We start from the raw sequence: 9,799 nt of genomic DNA, 5'->3' as shown, positions 1-9,799 counted from the left end.
TCCATGTATGGGAAAAGGTTACTATATCATTTTATACCATGCTATCTATCTATCTATCTATCTATCTACCTATCTATCTTAGGAAAATCTAATTGATAGCGTTGCCGTGTGGGGGAAGGACAACGTGCGATTCCCTTTTGATGTCTGAAATTTAAAAAGTTTTATCTATAAAACCGTTAATTCAATGGATGGTCCGTTTTCAGCATTGGCTTTCTCGCGACGAGTTCTTCGAAACTAGATCCCATATCAATATGTTTTGTCAACTTTTATTTTCCGTTAAGGCCAAACCCGGTCCGAAAAGCCCTGGCCCGTTTGGGCTTTGTGTTTGGGCCGGGCTGCCCATGCCTAGGTGTAGTATGGACAAAGGAGAAATCACGTGTGCTTCTCAGAGGAGTATTCATGAGGTCGAGGCGGTACATGGTTTCTCTCTAAAAAGTGCACACTAGTGGTTGTAGAACACAACCTAACTAATATTCCACGTCGGACAAACAAAAATGAATGATATAAATCGAGGGATGGAGTTTGTTGACGACGTTTTCAGGTGGTATGTAACCATCACTCCTTTTGTGGTATGCCCAGGTTTTTCCTCCTCCGTCTGCTGGCCCGTAGTTTTTTCATTTTTTTTTTGTTGTTGCGAAATTTCTGGCATGAGCGCGTGGTCCGGTCTATTTAAGACCCTGGCCTCCCTTACTTCTCTTCAACCACCCAGCGAAGCCCCCAAAGCCCACCCTTCCTTCCAACTCGAGATGGCGCGCTCTCTTCGCTTCCTACCACTCGCAGCGACGCTGCTGCTGCTTCTCCTCCTCCTGCCCGCAGCCCAGGCCCAAGGTGGTTCTTGCTCGCTCGGTTTCGCTCCCCCTCCCCCCTCTTGGGCCTCGCGACTGATCCGTCTCATCTTGGCAGATCTTGGCGTGGCCACGCCCGGCAGCGGCGCGGGGCAGTACACGGCGGCGGCGGCGGCGCCGCAGAGCTGCCCCGCCGCCAAGCCCGGGATGTGGGCTCTCGTGCTCATCCTCGGGATGCTGGCCGCCCTGGAGATGGGATACATCCTCCACTCGGAGCTGACGCTTCGCCGGGCGGGGGCGGGGGCGCGGGCGCCAGCGCCGGCGAGCTCGTGGGGTTACCCCACCGCGCCGCCGCTGCGCTGACCCATTCGTGGTAAGCTTACTCGAGCAGCTCGTTTTTCCTTGTTTTGATTTGTGTTTTTCCTTGTGATCCCTCCAACTTTGTTGTTCAGCCGGCTCGTACGTTGGTTAACCTTTTCTTCTGCATTACAGAGGCGCGGACTACGAGGAACACAGGCCAGAGGCGCGGACTACGTTGGTTAACCTTTTCTTCTGCATTACAGAGGCTCGTACGTTGGTTAACCTTTTCTTTTAGTCACTGTGATTCAGAAGTACCTGATAGTGTGCAACATAATATCATGTGGCCAATAAATTGATGTAGCTTTTAAATCCTGCTATTCTTTTGATACCAACATATAGGAAATTTGGGTCATTGTCATTTCAATGTAGCTTTTGTTTTTCAGACATTTTGGGTCATGCTAAGATACCTGATATAGCTTATAAAATATAGCATGCATGTTTGGTTCCTCAGTCTACATTTATAATTTCTTTTGTCTCTGCAGCTGCTAGCTATTTGAGTTCATGCTTGGGTGATCTGAGGGAAATCCAGAGAAGTTTTCTATAGGTGATCCTCAAAACTTGCTAAATACTCCCTCCGTCCGCAAATACTTGTCATAAGAATGGATGTATCTAAATGTATTTTAGGTCTTGATACATCCATTTCCATCCATTTATGCGACAAGTAATTTTGGATGGAGGGAGTAGTTCAGTAGATTAGGTTGACTTGCACGAGTTTTATTTGTACAAACTAGAGGAGTCTCATCTTGGGAGCACCTTCACTGCGTGGAAGAACAGATCCAGCTTCATGCATGAGTTCCATGAGAAGATTTACAAGGAGACGTCCGACGACAAGCAAGGATATGAAGTAACACAATGGTATTGCCCCCTAGAGCCCTAATCTGGCTTTTTGGTGCATTTGTCGGCACTGCTTAATTGTCTCTCTTGATATCACGTGCTGAGAGTGGTGGTGACATGTATTAATATTGGTTTGAAAAGTTCCACTATGTGAGCCAGTTCTTACCATTGCCCAATTATGGTCATTTCTATACAAGCAGCCAATTTCTATTAAATGTTTTCTTTAGTTTGATGGTCAGTTGTTATGACCGGTTTACATTATAACCGGAGGAGGCCCAGTTAGCCAACCTGGCCCACTTATCTTATAATGTTAGGGGCTTAGCCAGTTTATTATAGTTGATATAGCCTAAGGAGTTATATATACTCATGTAATGAACACCTTTGAGATTAAGTAAAATCAATCTATTTTGATCGGCTCCTAGAAGGAGCCGGTGCTCTAACCCTAGTCGAGCCCAACTCTCTCCCTATCGCCCGGGACCACAGTGCTGCCGGCTGCGACAGCCGCCTCGCCATCCGCCGTTGCACCCCTACAACTTGCGATCACGCCTTGGTAGGGAAGCTGTTCCTACCAATTTGGCATCAACTTGCACAGCTTCGGCCATGCCTTCCCTGCCGCCCGCTTCCAGCCTTCCGTCGGCGTCCGCCCCACCGCTGCTAGCCACCACGCCGATGGCCACTTCGGCGGTCGCCGCTGCCGTCACCGGCCCGCCTCCCAAGGCTGCCTGCCCTCCGCCGTTCTCAACTGGCCTGGTTCTCTCCTGCGTGGAGATGACCGTCGCGTTGTTGGAGCTCGGCCACGCCGTGGCGGGCATCCGCGCACCCCTTGCAGGGAGCCTCGCGCCGCACCAGCTGGTCGCGACCTTCTTCCCTGTCGTGGCGCCTTCACCGAACCTCGCGCCGGTGCAGCACCTGTGGTCCACATCCGCGCAAAGTGGGCCACCTCCGACCCCGGGGGCACCCATCCAGGAGGTGCGGTTCCCTCCGTTGCCATCCCCGCTTCTGGCCTGACTCACCGAGCCCGTCTACACGCCGGCCACGATACAACCGACCCTACCGGCCCTAGCTGCGGTGCACCCGGCCGGGCCACTCGCCTGCTCCGTCGGACCGGTGGGACTCTATACGGTGGCGTTGGCGGCCCCCTGTTCCACGGCGGGCCACTGCAGCCCGTCCTCCCGGGTCAGTCGGCGCCACTATTCCGTATGGCTAAGCCACCAATGGCCGCAGGCTACGGCCAACACCCGCCGCATCTCTCCAAGCTGGAGTTTGGATTCTCGACTATGTGCTGGACCCTGTGGACGACCCGTAATAGGTTCACCATTGAACAAGTGTTCCCTAACAAGGCAGTTGACTGCCCAATTCAAATTTTCAATCTTCTTACAGCAGTGGAAATCTCTGATTAAAGAAGGCAGCAAGACGACTGTGGAGCTTCTGCTTTCCCGCGTTCGTGCTTCGGCAAGCAATATTTGGCTGGTCTACGCTCTGATGCTCAGCAGCCTTCCTAGCTGGCATTCCTAATATTCGGTGTCGTCTTCGTCTCCCTACTCTGGCGCCTGGCCTTTGCCGTGTGGGTTCGTGGGCCTGCGTGCCTATTTGCCAGTTGTGGCCTTGTTTTAGAGCACTCTGTCCTTTTGAGCTTGTTGGTTTATCATTGTCGGTATCGTTGTTTGTGCTAGTCCGTTGCCATATGGCTTTATTAATTTAAAGTCGAGCCACGGTCTTTTCTCTAAAAAGAATAATGTAGCATTTCGGAGTTAATATTATACCTTGAATAACCTTACTGTGATGTATTGTTTGGTGCCATTGATACTTGAAACTGGATTGATGATACCACCTGGAGCTATGCTGAGTGATGTCTTTTGAAAGCCATCGCAAACCAAGTTGACGCATGTCAGGCGATATGATCCGCTAGACTGCCATTCTAACAAGAAAGTTCATTGACAAGTTAAGAATAGCACTTAGATTTCAAACTGCACAGTTTTTAAGGCACTGGTAAAATTAAATTTTACCTACAATATGAAACAAAATAATGCTGGGGTACACTCCCTTTTCAATTAATATTAAACTGAATAAAGTTATTGTTTTATGGTATATATATTAAGAAATAAGGTTATTGTTTATTTTAAAATGCAAGAGTATACCACATTGCACCACAAGACACAAAATGCACGTTGTGGGACGGTAGAGATCTCATACCGAACTTCACGGTTGTACAAGACAAAAACTTTGAGATAATCCTGTCATTTTTTTATATTTGTAAGCACGCAATGAGAAAACGTACACCCCATTAGAAATGAATAAGTAAATCCCTGTACAGAGCTGGAAAAATCTGCAGAAAATTATTTAATATTGGTGCCAAATGAACATTACTCCCTCCGTCACGGTTTAGAACAAACGTGTAAATTTACTTGCATTTCCACAATAGACAAGGTTTAGAAGAAACGGGTAAATTTACGTGCATTTCCATAATAAACAAGGTTTAAGGCGTATTGCATTTACTCCTAGCAGATAATTAGTACTCCGTTATACTATTCCTATATGCATGCGTAGTGTGAATGCTATTTTTTAACCCATCTCACAACCAATCAATGACCACCTAGGTTCCAGAGAACTTCCAAACACGTCTTCTAAACCGTGACGGAGGTAGTATTTAGCATTGATACATCCATTTGAGCGATAATTAATTTTGGACGGAGGTAGTAAATGAGCAATGTATTACTCACATAAGAGCTTGTAGCATTTCTGCTTGATGCGAGCTCTACACCTGGCTGGAGAAATTCTAGGTGACCATGAAAGGGCGGCCATACTTCTAGGGGGGCCATAGAAGAAGAACATCCTCCCAGGATTGCATTGGCGAGTAGCACAACAAACAACACAACTTGGTGAGTACGTTTCTTCATTTCCAGGTGATGATGGGGGATCTAGTGGCCTGCCTTCTCCAACTCTGTCATGGACTCGCCTCTTTAAATAGTGTGGAGAATCTTCTCGCCTATTGGAAAAGCGGAGATTAGTGAGGGCATAAGAACTTTAGTCATGTAGGAAGATTATGGAGCCGATGTATTAATTAATTGACTAAAAAATCTTCATGTGCAATCTTCAACTTAAGAAACAAATAACGTGGAGCACTGAAAACTTGATCATACGGTAGGACTGTGGAGAGCAATAATCAAGGAATAATATTATGGTGAGTAAGAAACATACTCCCGCCGTTCCAAAATATAAGACATTTTAAGGATTTCACTAGAAGACTACATACGGAGCAAAATAAGTGAATATATACTCTAAAATATGTATATGTACATCCGTATGTAGTTTATAATGCAATCTCTAAAATGTCTTATATTTAGGAACGGAGGGAGTACATAGTAGGACTACAAAGAAGATAAAGGAAATCTCCAAGGGAAACATGGCATTGAAGAACGAAGTTAATTATAAGTATAAATATTTGAATAATATAGATGGGATGTAATAAATTATTTTCATTTGAAGAGTAACCAATTCTGCAAAATAAATGTTCATCACATTGCAGGGTGCCCGGAATTAATCCCAATTCAAGAAGGCACAACAGCGTGAATATACTATGCTTAATTTTTCAAAAGCAGCCATAGTATTTATACTTCTTTTAGACAACTTCGTAAAGCTCTATTACTGCACCAAGTTTATAGGTAACAAGAGATCGCCAGGGATGCCTAACCAGACATGTCGGCCAGCCTCTAATTTTAAAACTTGCTTCGCTAAGTTGTGGACCTCGAAATTTGAGTTTCTAAACTCATGAGCAAAATTACAAGAAGAAAAAAGAACACTTCCATCTATGATTTCATAGTATTCGTACTAGCGTCTGTCAAGGGTGACCTTCCAGCTCAGCGATGGGCTGGCAAATGTTTTTTATTAAGGCAATTTCACAAAGCTTTTATTCAACCGTCACAATGTTTACAAGGAAGAAAGAAAGATGGGCTGACAGAGGTGTCCTGGTAGGGGCGCTGCTAAAACTCGCTTATAGCGAGCCAACCTTATTTGGCAGCAACTAATCAAAAATCACTCGTTGGGAAGCCTCCTTAAAGGTCGTTTGGGGTGGGCTCAGGGCACATCACTTGGCGCATTCACGGCATCCACCATGTGTCGCGCTTTTGGTGTTTCTTTTGAATTTTTTTCCTTTTAGCGTGTTTTTGGTTTTTAGATGATTTTTGGTGTTTTTCAACTTTTGGGTTTTCTTTAGTTTTTCCTAGGATTTGGAACAAAAACATTTTAATTTTTTACGTGTTTTTTTTTGCAAGGGATACGGATTTGCTTCTCAAAGATGCACAGATATGCTTTCGCGGGAAAAAAAATATTTTTCTTCTTTTGTTTCGTGAGAGGGATGGATTTGCTTTTTGTGGAGGCATGGTTTTGCTTTCGCAGGAGGCACAGCTGGTAAGAGAAAAAACATGCTTTCGGTTCAGGTACATTTGCCTGGTTTTTTCATGGAAAAAAGGTTTATCGAAACCTATTAACGTAGGATCTAATTTTAAAGATCTCGACGTGCGGAATCTAATGGTGAAAACGGTTTGAAGTCTGGACGCACGATTTGAGAAATAAAACGTTTTGAATAAAAGAATATACGAAAAAAATGAAAACTCTTAGGTTGCAACAAGTGACACACATGCAGTATGACACTTGTCGCAACATGAGAGTATCATTTGCAAAGAGTGATACTTAACTAGTGATTTCGGTCTTACGATTAGCTGACCTTGCGCGAGCGTATGGGCCAACCCAGTGCGCCACCGAGGGAAGCCTCGCGTTAAGGGAAGCCCTAGATGCGCCAGCCCAAGCACACGCGAGGCCACAACCCTATTTATTTTTCTGTTTTTTCAGGTTTTCTGTTTTTGTTTTTTCTTTGTTTTTGAATTTTTTGTTTATAATAATATTCTTATTATATATATTACAAATAAAATCGATATAAAACATTAAAACAATTGTTAACCAAGACTTTTAAAAATGTTAAATTTGTATAGACAATGGTTGTCACATTTACAAAAAAATACAATGTGTATGAAAAAAACTGGTTAAGTATTTCTAAAAAGTTGATCAAGCATTTGAAAAAAATTTAGAACAACTATGTAAAACAATTAAGCAAACATTTGAAATTTTTTGTATGTGTATACTTTTTTAACATGTATTGAAAAATGTTAATCTTTTATTTCCAAGAATGTTAATCAAGCATTTGAAAAAATGTTAAACAAGTATGTGAAAAGTGTTAATCAAGAATTTGGAAAATGTTTAAAATGTGTATAGAGTTTGTTTTGACCATATATTAAAACATGTGAATCTTGTATTGGAAAAAAATGTTAATCATGCATTTGAAAATTGTTCCACAACTATGTTAAAATTGTTAATCAAGCATTTGAAAAATGATATATATAGAGGTACTCTACCTTTCTTGCAATATACAGTAATAATTAACACCGTAGAAAATTTCTGCTTATTCGCAAAAAGAAAAAGGAAATTTCATCTGAATAAAATGAAGTACATAACTGCCCGCGCAGCCTCTAAATCATGGATAAAATGAATAAAATTTCTGCTTTTTCCTAATACATGGAAAACATTTTCTTAATACACATTATACGCATAGTTTTAAATAACGGGCTACGGTAAATAGCGGCGAGCCTCTAAATCAGCTATAGCGGCATATTTGTAAATGATACCATTTAGCGACACCCTGCTGAAAAGGCTATAGCTGGGCTATAACGGGTTATTTAAAACTATGATTTATACGGCAGAGGCGAGTCGAGCGGGCAGGCTTCAACAGGTTGAGAAAAACATATTTTTTACTACTACTATGCTTTGGCCCGGCCTGACTCGCTTTCCTTGAGGCGCCGTTACTCCCAGTGGCGGAGCGTGAACCAAATCCAGGGGGCGCAAAAAGCTTGGGAGATTATCAGGGTGTTTAGGTTTAAGAAGACCGGGGGATCCCTGTTGGCCTTGCCAAAATTCTGTTGTAGGGGGCCGTCAGTGGTTACTCTCCTTCGTTTTGTTGACTCGTTCGAGCTAGCAACTCACCGCCGCCAAATCACGTCCCTACGTACCGGCCGTCGGCAGATTCTTTTGTCCTCCCACTCCAATAATCCTACACCTACGTAAGGTTTTTACGTAATCTTACTAACCCTTCACTAAATACTCTTCTCCTCCCTTATTTCAACCTGGATGGCCTCAATCATTAATCCTAATTCAATTAACTACCTTTAAATCAACCTTTATCGTAGAAACCTCACGTAACATTACGTGGGTGTAGCATTTCCCCTCCCACTCACCCTCCTACAACGCTCTATGGAGGCAGGTCCACCCCGTGCAGGCGCTGCATGGCGCGTGTGGACCAGACACCAGACCCTCTATCTAGCTTTACGAGATTCTAAATTTAGTTCAAAATTTAATATTTTCTGAAAAAATCCAAAAAATTACCGTAAATACTACCTGTTGCCAATAGTATTTCTGGGGAATTCTGAGCACAGTTGGGGAAATGGACCAGGCGATAATGGATATTTATCTAAGCATATTATAAAGTTTGGTTCAAAATATAATATTTTTTTAAAACCCCAGAAACATTCCAGTAAATACTACATGTTTCCGGCCAGTAATATTCCGAGAAAATTACAGCTTATATGGGCGGGGCGGTGGCGGAAGAAGGGGAAAATAGTGCGGGCTGAAATGTCCCTCCCGCCAACTGCTTTTCTGTGATGCAGGCACCGCAGCCGCGAGGAGAAAACCGCGTTTTTCCAGGTTGGGGTCGGAAATTTGCCGCGCCCCTTAATATTTTTTGCGGACCGGGACGATATGCGGGGTCTGATCGGGCAGGCTTTTTCGCTTGACCCTTATTTTAAGGTTATTTTACGGGTCAGGAACGGATACGGGTATGCTAGAGTTGTTTCCAAGACATACACGATACCTCCCGTGCAGCATGAGAGAATCTTTTTTTTCATAATAATAGGAGCTCTTTCTGAAGATGCTCACAAAGACACACAGGGAGAGACCATACTGAACAACGACCTTGTTACATTATTACCACACAAAGCATCGACAAACACGACGTGCGGCGAACACAAACTACCGAGACCCCGGTTATTGATTTCCTAACTTTATTACGGGGCAACAGTCACACGAACTGCAGGCAGCTACTGACGAACAGATCTAGCGAACGGCACTGACCAACAGCAGCAACAGATCTAGCAGACCCTCTTGCAGAAGCACTTGCGGGCGAGGTTCTGGGTGTGGCACTGGCCGTCGGGGAAGTTCTCGGTGCGGCAGACGGCGGCGCAGTTGCTGCTGCTGAGGCACGTGCCCTTGAACTTGTGGCTCTGCGACAGGCAGTCCCGCGCCTCCGCCACCTTCACCGTCGTCGCCCCCATCTCTGCATGCACATCACATCAACAACACCACAGTAAGTAAGCAGAGCATCATATCATGGAGGGAATGGACCACTGTAAGCTCGCTGGGAAGTGTGCGGGACGTACCTGTGGCGACGAGGAGGAGCAGCAGCAGGAGGGCGGACCCGGCCATGCGACGAGACTGCGCCATGGATCTGCTCGGCTTCACCCGAGGCTGATAGAGTGGGCTGGTGGTGGTGGTGGTAGGGGACTGTGCTAGCTAGCTGCTCGTAGGACACCGGTGAGTGAGAAGCATAGAATGGGCTGGGCTGGCAGGGTTTATATAGGATAGGCGGGCGGCGGATTAGGGTTGGTTGTTTAAGTCGTGGGATTAAGAAATCCTTCTTTTGGATTTGATTACTACTGCTCACCCTGTACGTAGTGCATGCACACAGGACAGGAGCACATGCACTATATGGAGCGGAG

The 9,799-nt window shown here is 44.7% G+C and overlaps 1 protein-coding gene and 1 long non-coding RNA gene across 2 annotated transcripts; one reads left to right on the top strand and one right to left on the bottom strand.

Moving 5' to 3' along the window:
- The first annotated feature begins 994 nt into the window (after positions 1 to 994).
- On the top strand, positions 995 to 3,758 carry LOC123405440. Its single transcript, XR_006611967.1, has 5 exons — positions 995 to 1,158; positions 1,278 to 1,354; positions 1,628 to 1,689; positions 1,920 to 2,000; positions 3,360 to 3,758. It is a non-coding gene; the product is annotated as an uncharacterized LOC123405440 (long non-coding RNA).
- Positions 3,759 to 8,908: 5,150 nt separating this feature from the next.
- On the bottom strand, positions 8,909 to 9,799 carry LOC123397459 (defensin-like protein CAL1). Its single transcript, XM_045092020.1, has 2 exons — positions 9,461 to 9,799; positions 8,909 to 9,357 (listed from the first exon to the last, which is right to left on the bottom strand). Exons 1-2 carry the CDS (start codon positions 9,522 to 9,524, stop codon positions 9,173 to 9,175), a joined length of 249 nt encoding a protein of 82 aa, XP_044947955.1. The 5' UTR covers positions 9,525 to 9,799; the 3' UTR covers positions 8,909 to 9,172.

The sequence above is a fragment of the Hordeum vulgare genome, chromosome 1H (genome assembly GCF_904849725.1).
Source record: "Hordeum vulgare subsp. vulgare chromosome 1H, MorexV3_pseudomolecules_assembly, whole genome shotgun sequence".
Taxonomy (NCBI): domain Eukaryota; kingdom Viridiplantae; phylum Streptophyta; class Magnoliopsida; order Poales; family Poaceae; genus Hordeum; species Hordeum vulgare.
Note: the sequence above shows the minus strand (reverse complement) of the source record. Positions and strands in the feature narration are given on the sequence as shown.

Excerpts from the sequence above, each read along its gene's own strand:
- LOC123397459 (XM_045092020.1), bottom strand. The coding sequence starts at position 9,524 with ATGGCGCAGTCTCGTCGCATGGCCGGGTCCGCCCTCCTGCTGCTGCTC. Across the intron at positions 9,358-9,460 it reads GCTCCTCCTCGTCGCCACAG|AGATGGGGGCGACGACGGTG; the intron begins GTACGTCCCGCA and ends ATGTGCATGCAG.